This window comes from Zonotrichia albicollis, chromosome 8 (assembly GCF_047830755.1).
Source record: "Zonotrichia albicollis isolate bZonAlb1 chromosome 8, bZonAlb1.hap1, whole genome shotgun sequence".
Lineage (NCBI taxonomy): Eukaryota > Metazoa > Chordata > Aves > Passeriformes > Passerellidae > Zonotrichia > Zonotrichia albicollis.
Window position 1 is genome coordinate 5,257,244 of NC_133826.1, and position 18,550 is coordinate 5,275,793.

Here is an 18,550-nt window from a genome sequence, read left to right on the forward strand (position 1 = left end):
ACCGGTACCGGTGCGATGCCGGTGCTGGTGCTGATGGGAAGGAGCGGGGCCGGGCCTGGCGCGGCGGGGGCGGCGGCAGGCGGGGCCGGGCGGCGCTGGGAGGAGGAGCACCGGCAGCATGGCGGAGCCCGAGCAGGACGGCGTGTCCGGAGCCCCCGCGGCGCCGCCGCGGTACCGGGGAGCGCTGCACCCCGACACGTGGGAGCAGGTGAGGCCAAGGGGCCGGGCGGGGGGCCGCGCTCGGGGCGCTGCATGCCTGTCCGTCTGTCCGTCCGCCCGCAGGAGCTGGAGGCCATCCCCATGTTCATGAAGCGCTGCCCGGCCGAGATCGACGCGGCGCGGCAGCCCGAGCTCGCCTGCCTGCAGTCGCTGCTGTTCGACGAGGAGCGGAGCCCCGCAGGTGCGCCCTGCCCTGCCCTGCTCGGGTGAGCTGCCAACCCCAACCCTGCCCCAGCTTGACCCCCTGCATCCCCGCAGAGCTGGCCAGGATGTACAAGAACGAGGGGAACGAGTACTTCAAGGAGAAGGACTACGGGAGAGCGCTGGCCGCCTACTCGGAGGGGCTGCGGCGGCGCTGCGGGGACGCGGAGCTGGACGCGGTGCTGCTCACCAACCGCGCGGCCGCGCATTTCCACCTGGGTAAGGCTTCCCACCGCCGGGAACGCGGCTCTAGGCTCCGGAGATGCTGCTCCTCCCCGGCTGGGGTTTGGTGTTTGTTAGTTTTGGTTGTGTGATGGGTTATGGGTGAGAAGGAGGCGCCTTGAAGCCTGGAGAGCTGGCTCGCTTCAGCACATGGATGTGTGCGGGGTTTGTGCTCTGCTCATTCCAGCTGTTACCTGCTGCTCGAGCTTTGGCTCCAGAACGGGGCAAAAATCGTGGGGTTTTTAGTCTGTTCAGAAATAGACTAGTTTGGGTTGGAATTGATGGATGACCTTTAAAGGCCATCTGGTCCAACCCCTCTGCAAGGAGCTGTGACATCTTCAGCTAAAGTTTGTTCAGAGCCCTGCCCAGCCTGGCCTTGAATGTTTGCTGGATGGGGCTCCTACCACTTCTCTGGACAACTTCTGACAGTGCCTCACCACTCTCATTATTAAAAATTTCTTCCTTATATCTAATGTAAGTCTACCCTAATTTAGTTTAAAATCATTGTTTGATGGTCTTGGAGGTGTTTACCAACCTTAATAATTCTGTGATTCTCCTACAGCTACCACCATCCTACCAACAGGGAAGGTGTTCTGGCCCTTTTAGTGCTGCTGTGTGTTGCTCACACCACATTATTTACCTCTCACCTGTGTGATTGATCCCTGTCTTTTCACTTCTTTCTTAATTTGCTCCTTTTTTACCCTCCTCTCACCTCACAGTGATTGTAGGAACAGTGAATTACAGGGTCTCTGCATAAACCTTTTTGTCACCTCGGTGTCTGATTAGATTTTAAATACAAGTGGAGGTTTTAAATAGATTTTAAATACAAGTGAGCACTTTTACTTGCTTTGCAGGGAACTACCGTTCTGCTCTAAATGATGCCATCCAGGCCAAAAAGCTGAAACCCACCCATCTCAAAGCCATCATAAGAGGTGAGAGTTAAAGCTGGTGCTGCTGCATGGAGTAGGACTCCTTACCAAATGCTTGGCTGATGTTATTTTTACTGATTGTGCTGCTATTATTGCCAGCCCTGAAGCAGGCTGTTGTTGCTTGTTGCCTTGTTTCCTTGAGTGTTTAATAGTTGTGTTTATAAAGCTGAAATTACTGTGAGTGGACATCATACTTTGTTTCTGGACAGAGTTCATTTCAGAAAGGGAAAGCAGTTACTGGAAGAGATCTCTTCACTTGTTGTTGTTGTTTCTTCCCAAAAGAGAGCTCTGCCTTTTGCTTTGCATTTTCAATCAAAATATCCTTTTGTTCTTCATCTCCTATATCTATCAGAGGCACTATGGAGTACAGGATAACTTTTCCTGTTTTCCACAATACTGTTCTTTTTTCCCACTCCATAAAAATCTCCCTTTTATTTTTCCTAACAAGCCAAACACTGAAATGCTAATTGCAATGATAAAATTTTGTTTGTAACAGACACTTTTACCATAATTCTGCTGATTTCTGTGTCTTAGTGATATAAGAACTGATGAAATACTTTAAATTTTCTTCTCAACTGACCTGCTGGACCTTTCTGGTTGAACATGACCACACAAGACAGAGATGTTTACTACAGAAGTGCCAGACCTAATGTTGTCTTTATAATCACTATTTTTATAGTAGTTATACACTGGAAACTTAAAATATTAATCCTTCCAGGAGCTCTCTGTCACATGGAGCTGAAGAATTTCGTGGAAGCAATAGCATGGTGTGAGGAGGGCTTGCAAATAGACTCAAAAGAGAAAAAGCTCGTGGAAATGAGAGCTAAAGCTGACAAATTGAAGGTGAGGATGAAGTCAGCCTGGCATGTGCAGTGCTTGTCCCTTTGGGGTCCCTGGAGGGGTTTCTGTGTGGTGTGGATCCCCAGGCAGGATGGAGGGGTTCTCTCATGGGCTGGGTGCTGGGATGTGCAGGGGAAGGAGCTGGGGGGACCTTCCTGGGGACCCAAACTGGTTTCTCCAGCAGGAGGAAATGTCAGGGAAGAGCAGAAGTGGGCTCTGACCTGCTCTGTGTGACCTCAGTGCATCCTTCTCTTGCCTGCAGCGAACTCAGGACAGGGATGCCAGGAAAGCAAAGGTGATGGAGAGAAAGGAGCAGTGTCAGAAGGAAGTTTTGCTTGCAGCAATAAAGGTGAGTCACTGAGAGGGGCTGGTTTTGTGTGGTTTGGGGTTTTTTTTAAGAGCTTTCTTGTTTTTCTCTAAAAGTTGGATCTCATACATTGGCTTTTGAGGGCTAGAGCAAAAAAATTTGATTTAAAACCATGATTCTCCAGGCCTGCATGGCTCCAGCCCCAGCTCCCAGCTGTCTGTATTTCAGGTGACAACTAATGCAAAATACAGCCCCCGTGCTAGGAGATGGGCTGAGCTGTGTGAGTGCTCTGGCTGCAGCATCACATGAGCCCAGTGAACCTGGCTTTCTCTGCTGCCCACAGGCATTAATTCTGTGGAAGAATAGAAGACAACTGTTGAATAAGGTACAGGAGGGAATCAGTCCTGGATCCTCTCCTTCCTCAGTGAATGTTTAAACTGCATTAAAATATTTTGGGCTCTTACATACAGTCAGATCTCTTCTGGTGTTGCTTTTCCAAGGAAAAGAGTGAGCTTTCTTCAGTTCTCTGAAAGAGCAGATGTTCTCAGGAGCTGGTGTGTGTATTTGCACCCTGTAGTGATGCCTGGCAGGCCACAGAGAGAAGCATTTTAGGTGCATCCCTTTCCCCATGTGTTCTCAGGCTCTTCTCTCCACATATGGGTTCCTCTGGATTCCCACCTCTCCTCATTTGTTTATGGATATCTGGTGAGGTTCTGGGTTCTACTGGGAAGCCCAGTCACCTCAGTGTGATACTGAGGGAAAGCTTTGGAGCTGACTCATTAACAAGAACATCATTTGACCTTTTACTGACTGCTAATTTTTGTTCTTACTCTCCCCACCACAACTGTTGGATTTTTAGTTGTGTTTTGGTATTTCCCCTCCATCCCCTCCAGGAAAGAAATATCAAGCTGGTTCTTGAGCCTGCAGATGAAGAGGAGGAAGTGTCAGATGGCCTGGCTGAGATTTCCCTGGATGGGTTCCACCCTGGCAGTGCCACGGGGGCCAAGGTGCACCTGGATGCTGATGGCAGCCTTAGCTGGCCTGTCCTCTTCCTGTACCCTGAGCACGAGCAGACAGATTTCACTGTGGCTTTCCATGAGAGCTCCAGGTAAATGCTCTGCCAGCAGCATTCTGGCACTGAGGAGGGGTTTGAGCAGGTGAGAGCAGGCAGCAATACAACACTGCCATGCTGGAGCAGCCCAAGATGTCTCATCACACAGCTGACCCTGCTTTGCAGGAGGAGGCTGCACTCCATGGCCTCCTGACGTCCTCTGCAACCTGAATTATTCTGTGATTTACCTGGATTTATGCTGCAGACAAACACATTTAGCCAGGGTGACTGAAGGGGCTTGCAGTGCAATTACTCAGGCCAGTAATTAATTAGTGGTCAGGGGTTCCTGTGACCCATCCACACGTGTGGATTTTAGAGATTCATTGAGGTGCTCTTTCAAAGCCCTCCCAGTACATCTCAGGAAAAAAAAATTAAACTCAAAAATTATGCAAAGCTTCCAAAGGGTACCTCTTATAACCAGCAGGGACCCCAAAGTTCTCCTCAGGGCCTCCAGCAGATCTAAAGTGCTGCAGACCTTTCAGACTCTGAGTAACAAGCTGAGAATTCCACTCTCCTTAATGTTAACTTCAATTTCTTACCTTGTAGTGTTAAACGGATTTGGAATTTGTAACTTTTTGTTTGTTGGAAGACATATTCCTCAGATCTATTAATAAGTTTAGGACTTAAAATAACAGTGCAAGCAGGTTGGTGATGTTGTGGTACTTTTATTGGTAGTGTTCACTGTGCTTTTTTGTGACTAAAGGAAGTGGAAATGGATTTTTAGGACAAACTGGCCCCCTAACACTCCTCAAATACCAAAATAAAGAAGCCTTGGAAACACAGACATATCCTCATCACTGATCTGGTGGAGCATGGACTGTCAAAGGAAAATCCATTTTAGACAAAATGCAGGGTGTTTATTTGACAGCTTTTTCAGTGTGAAAATGTGAATTAAAAATAATTTGTTGTCGCCCTGCTCAAATTTGAAGCCAATAACCTGAGTTTCAGGGCCTTGGATTTATTGGGAAGGTGAGTTTGAAGGGAAGGAACTATTGGTAATCTAAACTTACTTTCAATTCTGTTGTTTAATTGCTAATGTATTTTTGCCATCATTCAAATGCAACTGTACAAGTTACTGGAGGCTGAGCACTTTGTCTAAGCTGACCAAGTGTATTTTGGCTTTTAGGTTTATTGATCATTTAATGGTGATGTTTGCTGAGTTACCTCCTTGGGATTTAGAAAAAAAATACCTTCCCAACAATCTTGAGGTGAGAAATTTGACTTTCCTTCAATTTCAGGGTTGTTGTGTTGTGCTTTTTTTTATTTCTGGAGTGAGAAAGTGCACAGCTCTGAGGATATGAAAGTGTTGGCATTTGTTTACCTTGCACAGATGTGAAACAAGAGAGCTTAAAACCCTCACTTGTAAACTCAAACATTGTCCACATGTGCTGACAGAATTCACTAATGAAAATGGAAGTTGTCTTCCACTTACACTGCATTTGACAGAAGGTATTTATAGATATTGCTTAGATTCCATCTTTGTAACAATAATTAAGATTTAAATCATCAAGCTGATAGGTGGCCTGGTTTTTTAATTGCATTGTGGAGTTGCTCAATACAAATAAGAAAGTATTATTTTAAAAATAATTTCTTTTCAGAACTAAATGGAGTTACTTGAGCACATAATCAGATCTAGACAATATATCTCTATTAACACTTTAGCAAAGGAGGGTTGTGAGTTGGTGCAGCAGGTTTTGAGAATTTTTCTGAAGTTGTACATAGAAGGATAGGAATGTTTATTTTCATTTTCTATTCCAGTGTCACCTGTGCCAGGCAGCAGCAGCACAGCCCTGTGAACAGTGAGCAGGCAGGTCCAGAAGGACAGTGCCTGTGTGCTTTTCCATGTTAAATCCTGTGTGTAGTTACAGTCTAAGGCAACATTGCTGGATTTTAATCTCTTAAATCAACTCTCTTTTGTTCAAATACCTCTGAACCCACTCAGTTTATCTCATAGCATTGCTGCATTTCACCTGTTGAAATGCTGCCCTTAGATTTGGATTGATTGCCTGTAAAGCATGGGAACAGCCTGTGTGTTTTGCCTCCCTGCTGCCACTGCCAGGAGAGCCTGAGCTGGTTTATACAGGGAAAACTTGGAATTCACACATACCAATTTCTGTCTTGCTGAATTTTGCATCCAGGAGTCAAGTCAAGCTACAGAGGTTTGATAAACTCCAGCTGATAATGGTGTGGTGATACTGGGATTTCAGCAGCGTAGTGCTTTCCTTCATGTACCTTAGGCATTTAATAATCCCCCAATTTTTTTTTCCCAGCTCTATTTTGAAGATGAAGAAAGAGAAGAAATGTATGAGGTGAACCCAGAGCACACATTGCTACAAGTGCTGCAGCACGAAAGGTGAGGCTGTACCTGTCCATGTCCAGGGGAAAAAAGGCAAAAAGTATGAGCCTTAAGTCCAGTTTGTTCTTAAATAGTCCTAACTCTTCTCTGACTTAATAGTCCTGCCTCTTAAAGGTATGGATCTTGTGCCTGGCTTTAGCAACTTACATGTGTTTTCCCCCAAAAAATGAACAACTCTTTCCAGGCATGGATGGAGATAGGAAAGGGAGCTGGGCACAGCTGAGCAGCATAGAAGAGCTATTCCAGATCCCATCTACACAATACTACTTAAAAAAAAAAAAAAAACCAAAAAAACAAAGAAGAAGGAAAACAGGCAGCAGCCTGTAAAGAGCATGTTGAAGGTTAACAATGCTCTCGCTGTTCACACTGCTGCGCGAGCAGCCCCCGGCGCAGCACGCAGCACTCTTCTGCTCTGAAACTGCCTTTCAGGAGTTGGGCTGCTATTGAGAGAGAAGAATTTGCTGTTTGTGAAGCCACAAAGTTCCTGTGCAGCCTGTGCCATTGAGCTGCAGCATCTCATAGCTGGCTGGAGCTGCTGCTCAGTGCGGGGGGGGCTCGGTCTGTCGCAGTGGGAGCGGGATCTCTGTCACCCCATAAAACTCAGCAGTGCCCAAAGGCCCTCAGATTCCAGGCTGTAAGGGCAGCTGCAAAAGAGCCCTCCTTCCAGAGGGAGAATAACAGCTGCCTTAATTAAAAGAAGCTGTTGGGAGAGGAGTTGATTCATAAAACACTTCTCCTCAGATGTGCTTAGCCCTGGCTCCGAGAGGCTCTGCTAATCAGCACAGAATCTCATCTCCAGCCTTTGGAGGGTCAGTCTGTATGGAGCTGGCAGGAGTCACTCGCTTTGCAGGACACTGGGCCAGCTACAAGGAAGCCAAGGACTCCTTTTGATCTTTGCAGGTATTTTGTAAAGGCCGGGACCCCGACGGTTTTGGTGTTTGCCAAGCGTTCTCCTTTCTCTAAGAAATACTTCTCTGGCAAGAAAGTGCATCGGCTGTAATGAGCAAGAAAGAAACAAGGAATCCTGTGCAAGAGGCTGCTGTTTGTTAGCCCAGCTCCAGGCTGCAGACTTCTGCTTCAACAAAAATACCTTGCACTCTTCAGGGGCGGAAAATAATCTTGGCACACAGGGAAGCTTCCAGGGGAGCAGCACAGGAGAAGGAAGGGCTAACATGAGGGGATTATTTGTTTAAAAGGGAACCCAGCTGGCTTGCAGAAGGTCTCCTCTATGATAGGCTGCATGTGGTTTTGAAATAAACCTGAAGCGGTGCCAAGCACTGGCTGTGGTTGCAGTAAGAGCAGCTGGGAATGTTCATCCTTACCTGAGAACATCACAGATCTGCTCGGGGGTGGCTGTGGCTGCTGGGGTTCAGCAGCAGGGGCCTGGGGAGGTACCTGCCTGTTGCAGCAGGGTGGATGCAGCCAGGTTCCTGCAGCTGCTGCTGCTTTGTCCCTGCTTGGCTGTGCTGCTGGCCAGGCTGCAGCAGAGCTCTTTGTTTGGAGCAGTGTCTGACTGACCCTTTTGATACCTCACTGAATGTCCTACAGAACCTGGAATAAACATGCTATTTTAAGTAGACTGACTACAGCCTAATGAATGGGACAACAGTTTGTCTCACCTTGTGAAATGCCAGAGAATGACAGACACTGATTGTGAGCCCCAACATAACACCTTTATCCATTACATTAACAGGAAGGGTCTTCTGGACTTCTGTATTAGCGTTTGGCTTTTAATCAGAAGTAATTCTCAGTCTCTCATTTCATTCTCTTCTGCAGGAATGTAAAATGGCTAAAGCACACTGTAGCTTTAGACACGGGGCATTAGAAAGCTGTTCAGCCATGAAACACTCCTGCTTCCATCACAGAGGCTGGCTGCAGGCAGCTCTACAGAAAACATTTCCTAAATTTCAACACAGCAAGAGTCTCACCGCCCGAGGATGCTGCATTTTGATGCCCAGAGCTGGGGCTGCTTTACAGCGGGGCAGCAGGGGCTGGGCACTGTGCAGCCAGCAGCTGGCAGTGCCCTCAGAGGGCAGAGAGCTGGGCAGCCAGGTGCCACAGGCTCAGCCCATTGCACAGGATGCACAGGAGGTTGCAGAGCGAGGACAGAGCGTGGTGCAGGGCGAAGCTGCGCGCCAGCCGCCGGTACGCGGGGTCGGAGGCGTGGAGCTGCCGGCGGGGCTCGCGGGCTGCCAGCCCCAGCTCCTGCCCCAGCCCGTGGCTCTGCTCCACCCGCTGCAGCTCCGCCACCAGCTCGGAGGCCGCCCGCCCGAAGCACTGCGTGTTCAGCACCGAGGCGGCGATGCACACGAGGAAGATGATGGTCTGCAGGGAGCAAAGCCACCCCACGGGTGGGGAGTTAAATTTCTCCCCCAGGCCCCCTGGCTTGCTGCAGTTTGGGTGCTTGTGGGCTTCTTTTAACTGTGTATGGGTCTCCACAGTTTGCAAGCCAGCCAGAAGAGCAGAGGAAGGGGTTGGGACTGTGTGTGAGGAAGGGGGAATATACCTGGGTCTTGTGCTCCTGGCTGAGCTGCTCGCTGGGGTGGGACATGGCAAACAGGGTCAGGCTGAGGAAGGCACAGGTGGAGCTGATGTGGAAGTAGTAGGGGAAGAGCTCGCGCTGGATGGAGCCAAAGGTGTGGCGAGGGAGGTGCCTGCTCATCACAAACCCTGCAAAGGACCCAGGTGAGTCCTGGGGCAAATCCCCCTCCCCATGCCACCCCCCGGGGCAGAGAGCACAGCGCAGCCCAACCTACCAGCCACGAAGGTCACCCAGACCTGCATTCCCCAGGAGGTGGACAGGACGAACAGGTGCAGCAGTTTGATGGCGTTGGAGGGCTCTGTGTCACTCGCCATGGCGTGCTGGATGGGGACAGGTCCTGTCACGTCAGCCGGGTCAGCCCAGATTCGGCACTGAGCTGTGGCTGCTGCTGTCACCTTGCTGCTCACAGGGCAAATGCAGTTCAGGTTCCCAAACCTGCTTACTCAGGGAAAGCTTTGGAGCTGGCACAGCCCCGTTCCAGTCTCACCACCACACACCCGACCGGGCTGCAGAGCTGCTCTTCAGTCCCCTCGTATCTCAGGGCAGGGCTCTGCGTCAGCACCTGGGAGCCACGTGCCTGGGGTGGACTTTTGGCAAAGTCCAGCCAACGCCCCACTGACCTCTGGCAGGAACCAGCACAAAGTCAATAAAAAGGGGAAGAGAAAAGCTGGGACAAATTCACCTGCCCACACCATGGCCATCAGAGGCCTCTTGGCCAGGGGGAACCCCCCTTGTTTAAAAACAGAACAGTTTCTGCACTGTTTAACCAAAAACCTGGGGGCTTGAAGGAGTACGGGGCTCCCAGGCTCACCCCCCTGCCCCAGACCCTGCACAAGAGCACGGGGAGGAGGCTTTGAAAGAGCTGCCTGATCCACTGCATGGAGCTCTCTGAAAATTAATTAAAACAAAGCTTCTGGGAGTAGCCCATCAATATTGCTGCCTGCAGAATTCCTCCTCCTCCTCCCCTCAGCTGCTGCCTCGGGGCATGAATTACAGCGGGGCTGGCCTTGAGAGAGACACTGCCGTCTGATTCTGTCCCACTCCTGCAAGGCAGATAAATATGCCCTGTATTGTGATATATTAGCTCCATGTATTTTTTTAGGCACCCATAAAATCAGGTGCTTATACCTTCTCATGATGGCAGCACACCGGAGAAGGCGCCCACATCCAGCCTGGAGTGCTGGCCTGTAAATCCCCAGCTGTATTTATTCATGGCCTTTTCTTTTCCAAAAGCTTCTTGGTGTTTTGGGGGATTTTTCCATCCTCCATCAGCCCTGGATGGCAGCCGTGGTGCTTAGGTGGGACTTTGTTCCCTGCATCAATCCTGGACAGGAAGGCAGTGGTGGGCTCTGAGCCCTGCTGCTCCCGAGGCCCCAGATCTGCCTCTCCAAATGATTTGGATTTCCTCCATGCAGGAATTAGCAGGGAGAGCTCCAAGGTGTTTTCATGCAGGTTGGAAGGCTGCTCAGAGCAGGGGGTAACTCCCTTTTTCTAAAAGGCATTAAGAAAATGGTGATTGATTGCTGAATTGGTCCTAGAGCTGCGCATTGATGGGGAAGGCAAAGAAAGGGCTCTGGGAGGGGCTGTAGGGACAGTGACCAGCAGGTTCCTCCTCCTCTGTGGGATGAGGCAGTGGAGATGGGAGCTCCAGGGATGCTCCAGGCTGCCCAGCCCTGCTGGCCATGCCCCCAAGGACCAGCAGATGCTGTAGGGCTGCAGTTTTCCTGCAGAAGCACAAAGCACACAAGGCTCTGCCGTGCCCCCAGGTCACTCCTGCACCCCCAGGGACCCAGCCAGGCTGGAGCCAGGCCTGGCCGGGGCCTCCCAGCAGGAAAAAGCACAATACTGGAGGAGAGGGAGAGGTCAGTTAGAGTTTAATGTTCAGGCAAATACATCATGCCCTCCACTTTAATCAAGCAGCAGCAATTCCTAACGGTGAGCAGGAAGGATGGCTCTTGTCCCGGTGATAAAAAGGCAGGATTGCTCTGAGTTTTGGGAGATAAGAGGGCTCTATAAAAACTGAATGTTTTGTACCATGTTCAGCCTAAGATGGCTTTATCTTTTGGAGGTTGCCATGCCAGGCCTTGAGCTGAGATGTTTATGACGGGAGATAGAGCAGAGATTGGGGGTTTATGGCTACAGCCAGCCCAGGGCTGGGAGCCACTGGAGGAGAGGGGCAGGAGCTCCTTCTGCTTATCAGCCACCCCTTTCCTGCAGCACAGTCCTGCCTCAAAGTTCCCCAGCTCCACCTGAGCCCAAGTGAGCTGTGGGTGCAGGACCCTGCTCCAGGCTCACCACAAAGCCAGCCCCTGGAGCAGAGACTCACCCAGAGCAGACAGGGATGTCTGTCCTTTCAGAACACTTCTATTGCTGCTGATGGGGTGGGATTTCAGCCCAGGAAGAGCAGGGGCTGTTTGCCAGCCCTGCCCAGGAGAAGGAGCAGCACTGGGGAGAGTCACCCACATCACTGCAGCCACCCCACATCACTGCCCCCTCTCTCCCTTTGCTGCCTCAAAAGGAACCAGTTATGTCCCACAGAAAAAAATAATCTGGCTTGGGAAGATTTTGGATCATACAAAGATTCAAGTAGTGTTAAGTGAACTAGAAAACCACATCCTGTACATCAGCTTACAAAATTTCTAAATAAAATAATAAAAAAGAAAGAAGAGGTGTGACACATCAGTGCAGGGGGTGAGGTGGTACAGCAATGCCCCTCCACCCCAGCCCCTGGGACCGAAGCCCCCAGGGAGGCAGGGTCTGGGTGCCACCATCCCACGTTCCCTTCCACCACAGAAGTGTCCCCTCATCTGTCTGTCTGTCCGTCTGTCAGCAGGGGGCCCGTGGCTCTAGAAGTCCTGCAGCCGTGAGATCAGGTCCTCCTTGTTCTTCAGCAGGAACTTCTCGCAGGCCTCGAAGGTGGAGCAGATGTCTGAGGACAGCCCCGCCACGTTGGTGGTGACGTAGGTCAGGTACCCCGGCATGGCCTGGTTGTAATAAGCCACCTGCAGGGCACAGGGGGAGGTCAGCAGGGCCACAGGGCGGGGAGGAGCCTCCCCCAGGGGCTGTGGGAGCATCTCCCACCTTGCTCATCTCCTGTGACTCCGGCCAGATGCAGAAGCCGGAGCAGAGCGTCTCCCCGCGTGTGAACTCGGGCCTGGCGGGGTGCGTGGGCAGCGTCACCGAGCGAAAGGCCACCACGTAGGGGTCCCTGGGGACGACACAGCCCGGTCAGCTGGCACAGCCTGCGAGGCAGGGAGCAGGCTCGGGCTGGACACTCACCCCTTGCTGCAGGGCTTCCGCCGGGACGCCAGGATAACAAAGTCCTGCGGCTTGTTCTCATTCCTGAGCTTCTGGCTCACCACGTGGTAGATCATGTCATCGTCATCGACCTTCTGGACAAGCTCAGCACTCCTGGAAGGGGCGGGGACTGGTCACAGAAACCCTGCTGTGCCCCTGAATTTGGGCCTTACACATTTACAGCCCACCAGCAGACCCAAAATATCTGGGGAGACCCAAAATGGATGTTTGCTCCAGCAAAGAGCAGCCATCAGCTCAGATGGAGCCAGGACAGGGACACACCGTGTGAGGGGTCTCCAGGAGCAAGCAAGGTGTTCCAGACTGCAAGGCAAGATGTACTCTACCACCACCTGTATGGCAGTTGTCTTTTGTCATGTGGGCAGTTTTTCCTTATCTCTTCCACAATCACTTCTCCCTCTGGAGGGGACATCTGCTGATAACAGCTATTGAATGTCCCTGCATGGCTGATAAGAACTGCAGCATCCCACTGGGAGATGCTCCGCCCAGAGGGAGGAGCCAAGCATTGCTACCCAGATATAATCTGGAGATTCTGGAACACCAGCACAGCTTCTCCACTGGATTTCCCAGAGGAACAGCAGCTGCCTCTTCTTCCACTGGATCTTCAGAAGAAGCCTGCACCTTTCTACAGGATCCCTGCTCCAGCAGAACCACCCCTGACACTGCAGGAGGACTGCAGCCACAATTACAATGGGACAGCTGCCAACACCACACAGGGTGTCAGGTTGGGTTCTGACTCTGTCCGTGTTGTTCTAGTGTACTGCACTGTTTATTTTATCCTTTTCTTCCCTATTAAAGAACTGTTATTTCCTGCTCCCATATTTTTTTGCCTGACAACTCCTTAATTTAAAATTTACAGCAATTCAGAGGGGTGGGGAGGGTTTACACTCCCCATTTCAGGGGAGGTTCCTGCCTTCCTTAGCAGACACTTGCCCTTCCAAACCGAGACACAAGGCAACACACTGGCTGTCAGGAAAGCCCAAAGGGATGCTCAACCACAAGGCTTAAGCCTGGGGTGTGTCAGAACTCAGTACATCCCTCCGGGTGTCCAGAGTTGCCAAGGACCCCGCCAGGGGGCTCAGAGACCCTGGCACGCAGCCCAGAACACCTGGGGATTTGATTATGACCCCTGGAGCAAGTTACCAGCTTTGTATGAGGACCTGAAAGTCAAAGAAGTTTAAATAGTATAATAATAAAATTATCACAGGGTGAAAATGTAGATTTTAGGATTTTTGGTATGGGGGTTTTGGGGACAAGACGGAGGAACTTGGGCATGTCTAGCCTTTCTTCTTCTTCTTCTTCTTGGTCTCCATTTTCTGCAGTGATGTTGGCACTTTGGGATTGGTTTAGAGTAGAAGTGCACTGTCTAACATAGGTGATAGGTATTGGAAGGTAATTGTAAATATGTTACACATAGTTTGTAGTATAAAAACACAACACCACCCTGAGGGCGGTCAGACTGCCTGTGGCTGCCTGGCTGAGCAGACCTTGGCTGGGCAGAAAGAAAATTTTATAGATAAGAATCAATAAACAACTTCAAGACTGAAAACTGAAGAGTCCAGACTTGTTCTTCAGCCGCGCAGGCCGAAACAGAGACATCCTGCACATCTCGGGGCAGCAATTAACACCTAAGCTCCAACAGGGGTGTGTTTTTGGGGAGGCTGCAGCACTCACACGTAGTGGCTGTCCCACTCGTGCCGGCGCCGCAGGTTGGAGAGCAGGGAGAAGGCTCGGCTGGCCGGGATGCACACGGACATCTCGATGCGGAAGGACAGGAACTTGTCCTCCTCCAGCGTGTACATCCGCACCTGGGGAGCACAGGGCACAGCTGGGACTTGTTCCCACTGGGATTGCCCGTGTTTTGGGGCCCAGGGAGCGGGGACAGGGTTTAGCACCTTTTCCTTCTCTCTGGCGAGCGCCCAGTTCGCGTTGGCCACGAGCATCTTCAGCGCAGAGACGTTGTTGTAGCTCAGATAGACCTGGGGCAGGGGCAGCATGTCAGGGGCACGAGGGGGAGCAGGAGGAGGAGGAGCAGGAGGCAGCAGCTCCCACAGGGATCATCCTACCTTGTTGCTGTGGTCCCAGGGCACGGAGAGCGGCACCTCGGTCTGTTTGCAGGAGACGACGTATTTTCTGCAGCAAAGGAATAGCTTCCCTTGTGAGGGGACACAAAGCACCCCCAGAGTGTCCCTGCCCCCCAGTGCTGAGCCCCCCTTTCCTCCTTCCTCCAGCCCCACATCCCACTTGTTTTGCTGCTCACCGGTCCAGCCGAATTTTATTCCTAGCACTGGCTTCTCTGTACCTTCTTTCTCCATCCTGATAAATGGGAAAAGGCAATTAAGTTAATAGGAAAAGGAGGATTAAAAAAAAAAAAAAACCAAAAACAAAACAAAACAAAACAAAAAAAAAAGCCGTTTTGGGAGTGGGAAAAACACTCAGCAGGGAAGGGCTGGAAAGTGAAGCCCTCTTGCTTGACAGCTGCCACCCTGGCCACACTGCAATGATGGTCAGTGATTAATTGTGATTTATTTCAGCATTGTCACCACACTCTGATCAAGTGATGGGCACTGGTACATAAGGGAAAATACTTGTTGTGGCTGCAAACCTGAACAAAGCCCCTGAAACAAAACCTGTGTGCCCTAGCACCTGCAAATGTCCTCTCCTGGGGAAATAAAAGCCAAAAAAAAAGCAGCTTATTTTTGAAGAAAGTGCTAGTGTGGTATTTTAAAGTGGGTGAGAGGAGTTTTCAGGGTGCCCAACTTTGGCCATGAGATGATCTCCATCACGGTGGGAGATCCTAGTTTTAAGGCATCAAAAAAATGAGAGAGCTGGACAAGGATCAGCCCAGGAGAAGCTGAGACGCATGCATGTTTTCTTTGCTGCTGCGCTCATGTGACAGATTTCCCTAAATATTTGGATCCCAGCAAATTACGGATTAGGATGCTTTGAAAGGTACAAAACCACCTCAACATTCCCTCCCCGAAATTACAGAAAAGATGAACTGGAATTTGCAGGCAATACTCTGCTAAGCCTTGCATGGCTAATACACCTCCCTCTCTGCTCAGGCAAGTGGTTTATTTTATCAGTTACACCGAGCAATCAACTCAATCCACCAGCTATTGAGCAATTGCATTCCCACCACCACAAAACTCCATTTTGTTTTCCCGCGAATCCAAGAGCCCTCGGGGGCTGAGTGGGATATTTCCCCGTGCCACCAGGCTGGGGAGAAGCCAGCCCTGCTGTGCTTACCCCTGGCTCAGGTGCCACCATAGGCAGCGTGCGGGGCTGGCCCTGCTGGTCCAGCACCACGAAGGTCATGAAGGCGCTGTTGATGTGCCGGCGGCTCACAGACATCTCCTGCCCGTAGGCCTCGGCGCTCACCCCCACCTCCATGCTGCCAGAAGGAAATGGGAATGAGGGAGCAGAGGGAGCAGAGGGCCGTGGGGAGGGCGGGAAGGGCACCCCCACCACCAGCACCCACCTGTTCTTGAAGGCGTTGTTGACAATGGCTTTGAGCACCAGGCGGTCCCCAACTTGCGACGGGCCCCGAAAGTGGAACATCTCGATGGCCCTCAGCGTGGGGTAGGCATGGCACAGACGGCTGTGGGGACAGGTGTCACACCCCAGCCATGGCCCCACACCACGGCACCCTCCCCGAGCCAGCCAGAGACAATGAGACCCCAAAAAATGTCACCCCTGGATCCCAAAGCCAGGTGTGAGAAGGAACAATGAACCAACTGCAACGAGTGTGAACTGCAGTGAGTGTGAACCTTTCCCTGGGGTTCCTCAGCACCTGTGAGACTCCCTGTGCAGTGTCACCCAAGGGTGACATGCTGGGCACCATCCCTACAGTTCACCTGTGGCCAGACCCAGCCGCCGGTGTCCCCTCCCTGTCCTGACTCCATCTGGGTTAATGGCTGCCCTTTGCTGGAGCAAACATCTAATTTGGGTCCCCCTGGCCCCCTTGTCAGGTCACCTGGCTGCGATGGTGGCCACGTTCTCCATCCAGGCCATGATCTGCCCCCCAAAGGTGTTGCCCAGGTGGTTGGCGTGGGGAGGCAGCACCAGCTCCACGCTCTCCACGCGCGTCCTTTCCGCCGGCACCGCCCCGCTGCCGTCCCGCGTCTCCAGCTCTGCCACGGGGGACAGCAGAGTTCAGTGTGCTGTACGGCCACTGGAACCCTGCTTCCAGAACCCCAACAGCTCCTGTCTGTCACCCTGATTTTTTAAAGTTTTTCTAAGCCTTCTGATGTTGACATTCTTGTAATGAACTTTCTCACACACTTTATGCAAATAACTTATTGTTTTTGCATTCTTTTATGGAGGATAAATTTGATGGACTGTTGGTTTGTCCAGTGTCATTGGAGAGGTGGCACTTTCACCCTCCAATCCACTGTCACTTTTGGAAATCTATAAATGTTGGAGGCAGAAAATAAAAAGTCCCTTTTTTTCCTTGGAAAGAGCAGCGAGTCCACGTTATGTTGTCTCATGTCCTATAGTGACACTTGTCCCTCTCCCCACAGCTGCCATCCCACTCCACCACCCCCCAAACCTCCAGGCCTGGCAGTCTGGGATGGTGGCGCTGATCCCACCATGGCCAGAGCATTCCCAAACCACCACGTGGTGATCACCCCAGCACGCTGCTGAGGAGTGGGATGTCACCAGAGGGCATCAGGGCTATTTTGGAAGCAAACAGGGCACGGTACCAGTTTCCTGGGGGCTGCTGGTGAGCAGGTCCTTGAGGGTGTCCTTGTGCACCAGGCGCATGCGGCGGCGCTCGGCAGCAATGCTGTACTCGATCTTCTCCTCCTCTGTCTGTGGGATCACAGGCTCCAGCCTCACCTGCAGAGGGACGGGGCAGGGATAAGGGAGCAGCAGCGAGCAGGTGCCCTCCATGCCCAGAGCAAGGCCCAGAGCCATCCACCATGCATCCCCCAAGCACAGGACAGAGCATCACTGACCCATGGAGAAACAGCCATGATGGAAAGCTGACCCAGCCCAGCCTCACAGAGGCCATTTCCTCACTGCCTCTGTGTGAGGCAGGCGTCAGAGTGCCCCCACCAGCAGCCACTGCTCACCTTGCTGCCCATGGGGCCCTGTGCCACGAAGGTGGCGTACGCCTTGCAGATGCTGCAGTGCTTCCCGCTGCACAGGTCTTCATAGCTCACCTGGATGCCCACCTGGGAGAGGGCACAGCACCCCTGAGAGCTGGCTCTGCTCACCAGGAACCCACATCCCACCATGAGAGAGCCAGAGCCAGCCAAAAACGATGGACACATGGGATTAAAGCTGGGGATTGTGGGAGGATTTGGGGATTTGGCCACATGGCTGGTGGGGATGGGCACACAGCAAGGGGGACAGGGGCAGGGGCACACACCAACCTCCATGCTGGAGTTAAAGGCTCGGTTCACTTTGGCTTTGATGTTCACAACTTGCCCGACGCTGAAAAACAGGAAGAGGAGAAAGGGTCTGGGGTTACTGGGGGAGAACAGCAACCAAGCAGCTGCCTCTGAGGTGCCACGGCATTCCAGCTCACTGCCCGCTGTGGTGAGGCTCCCTGGGACTGTGAGACATGCCAGGTGGCCAGCAGGACACGGGGACAGCCACCCCTGAATGTGAGAGCAGTGAGATGTGAGCCCTGAGCAGCTGTGTGCAAGTGGGACCCAGGTCTGGGGTGACACCCAAGGGGTGCCCAAGGCTTGCTTGGCACCCCTGCCCATGTGGGCATGCACGTTCCTGCCAGAGCAAACGGCTCCTCCAGCCTTGCATCCACTGTCCTGCACACAGGACCAGCCACGGGGCCTCCCCACAAGCAATGGACACCTTGGGATAATGGGAGGTGGCAGGAGGCAGGGCCAGCCAGGGGCATTCTGCACCATCTCTGAAATGAAACAGCTGGCAGCTGCTCTCCTCTGTGCCTTCAGCAGGCTTCAGAGTACACACACAGACCCTGCAGCCTGAGCCACTCCAGACTGGCACCCATGGAATGAGCAAATTAAATTTTTTAGTGATGCCGACAGCAGTCTGCACCAAATAACATTTTTAAATCAGGAATATTCCTCATTCCCCAAGAGACCAGTGCTAGGAAACTCAGTGGAAAAATAAACCCTGTAACCACCACTTCTCCAAACCCTGTGCCCTCACACGTGCCTTCAGGCTCCAGATGAGCTCTGTGAGTGTCACACTGTGCACGTTGGCTCTGGCTGGAGCAGGAGTGGCAGGAGCTGGTGCCTCTGGCCGTCCCCCAGCACGCACCCTGGCATGCCAGGAGGTTAGCAGGGTTAGGTGAGCAGCCCCTGTTGACATGCCATGCCTGGTCAGTGGGGTTAGGGCTCCCAACTCACGGCAGCACTGTGCTAGGCTGGCTGCTCTAGGGCCAAACACGTCCGTACCCGAGCGCGCTCCTCCCGTCCCGCTGCCCAGCAGGGCTGGCAGACGGCTGGCTGGGGCAAAGAGAGACACCAAACGTGGGGACAGCGTTAGAGGCCATGGAGGCAGCCAGATGGAT

The 18,550-nt window shown here is 52.1% G+C and overlaps 3 protein-coding genes across 6 annotated transcripts in view; 1 reads left to right on the forward strand and 2 right to left on the reverse strand.

Moving 5' to 3' along the window:
* TTC4 (tetratricopeptide repeat domain 4) lies at nucleotides 1-11,232 on the forward strand. 2 transcript variants are annotated; one of them, XM_005482283.4, is made up of 10 exons: nucleotides 51-208; nucleotides 283-400; nucleotides 478-639; nucleotides 1,497-1,574; nucleotides 2,290-2,414; nucleotides 2,674-2,760; nucleotides 3,612-3,826; nucleotides 4,956-5,037; nucleotides 6,100-6,182; nucleotides 7,086-11,232. In XM_005482283.4, exons 1-10 carry the CDS (start codon nucleotides 119-121, stop codon nucleotides 7,183-7,185), a joined length of 1,140 nt encoding a protein of 379 aa, XP_005482340.2. In that variant the 5' UTR covers nucleotides 51-118; the 3' UTR covers nucleotides 7,186-11,232. The 2 variants fall into 2 exon arrangements, with proteins under 2 accessions (XP_074401843.1, XP_005482340.2); XM_074545742.1 differs by having other exon boundaries at nucleotides 1-400.
* Nucleotides 7,105-10,445, reverse strand: TMEM205 (transmembrane protein 205). Of its 2 annotated transcripts, XM_074545744.1 has the most exons (4): nucleotides 9,171-10,445; nucleotides 8,942-9,047; nucleotides 8,692-8,855; nucleotides 7,105-8,510 (listed from the first exon to the last, which is right to left on the reverse strand). In XM_074545744.1, exons 2-4 carry the CDS (start codon nucleotides 9,039-9,041, stop codon nucleotides 8,211-8,213), a joined length of 564 nt encoding a protein of 187 aa, XP_074401845.1. In that variant the 5' UTR covers nucleotides 9,042-9,047; nucleotides 9,171-10,445; the 3' UTR covers nucleotides 7,105-8,210. The 2 variants fall into 2 exon arrangements, with proteins under 2 accessions (XP_074401845.1, XP_074401844.1); XM_074545743.1 differs by lacking the exon at nucleotides 9,171-10,445 and having other exon boundaries at nucleotides 8,942-9,074.
* The window catches only part of ACOT11 (acyl-CoA thioesterase 11), a 17,520-nt gene continuing 9,554 nt past the window's right edge, over nucleotides 10,585-18,550 (reverse strand). The window contains exons 5-18 of one of the 2 annotated variants that reach the window (XM_074545739.1): nucleotides 18,435-18,485; nucleotides 17,424-17,484; nucleotides 17,121-17,222; nucleotides 16,749-16,884; nucleotides 16,019-16,175; nucleotides 15,524-15,643; nucleotides 15,292-15,436; nucleotides 14,303-14,358; nucleotides 14,109-14,175; nucleotides 13,938-14,021; nucleotides 13,717-13,850; nucleotides 12,007-12,138; nucleotides 11,809-11,935; nucleotides 10,585-11,729 (exon numbers count right to left, since the gene is read on the reverse strand). In XM_074545739.1, the coding sequence (XP_074401840.1) occupies nucleotides 11,574-11,729; nucleotides 11,809-11,935; nucleotides 12,007-12,138; nucleotides 13,717-13,850; nucleotides 13,938-14,021; nucleotides 14,109-14,175; nucleotides 14,303-14,358; nucleotides 15,292-15,436; nucleotides 15,524-15,643; nucleotides 16,019-16,175; nucleotides 16,749-16,884; nucleotides 17,121-17,222; nucleotides 17,424-17,484; nucleotides 18,435-18,485 (1,528 nt within the window). In that variant the 3' untranslated portion in view covers nucleotides 10,585-11,573. The remainder of the gene's footprint in view (nucleotides 11,730-11,808; nucleotides 11,936-12,006; nucleotides 12,139-13,716; nucleotides 13,851-13,937; nucleotides 14,022-14,108; nucleotides 14,176-14,302; nucleotides 14,359-15,291; nucleotides 15,437-15,523; nucleotides 15,644-16,018; nucleotides 16,176-16,748; nucleotides 16,885-17,120; nucleotides 17,223-17,423; nucleotides 17,485-18,434; nucleotides 18,486-18,550) is intronic. The other variant, XM_074545740.1, reaches the window with a different exon arrangement.

Coding starts and splice junctions, on each gene's coding strand:
- TTC4 (XM_074545742.1), top strand. CDS start 16: ATGCCGGTGCTGGTGCTGATGGGAAGGAGCGGGGCCGGGCCTGGCGCG. Junction 401..477: donor CGAGGAGCGGAGCCCCGCAG/GTGCGCCCTGCC, acceptor GCATCCCCGCAG/AGCTGGCCAGGATGTACAAG. Junction 6,183..7,085: donor CAAGTGCTGCAGCACGAAAG/GTGAGGCTGTAC, acceptor TGATCTTTGCAG/GTATTTTGTAAAGGCCGGGA.
- TMEM205 (XM_074545744.1), bottom strand. CDS start 9,041: ATGGCGAGTGACACAGAGCCCTCCAACGCCATCAAACTGCTGCACCTG. Junction 8,856..8,941: donor CTGGGTGACCTTCGTGGCTG/GTAGGTTGGGCT, acceptor GGTCCTTTGCAG/GGTTTGTGATGAGCAGGCAC. Junction 8,511..8,691: donor GCCAGGAGCACAAGACCCAG/GTATATTCCCCC, acceptor TGCTCCCTGCAG/ACCATCATCTTCCTCGTGTG.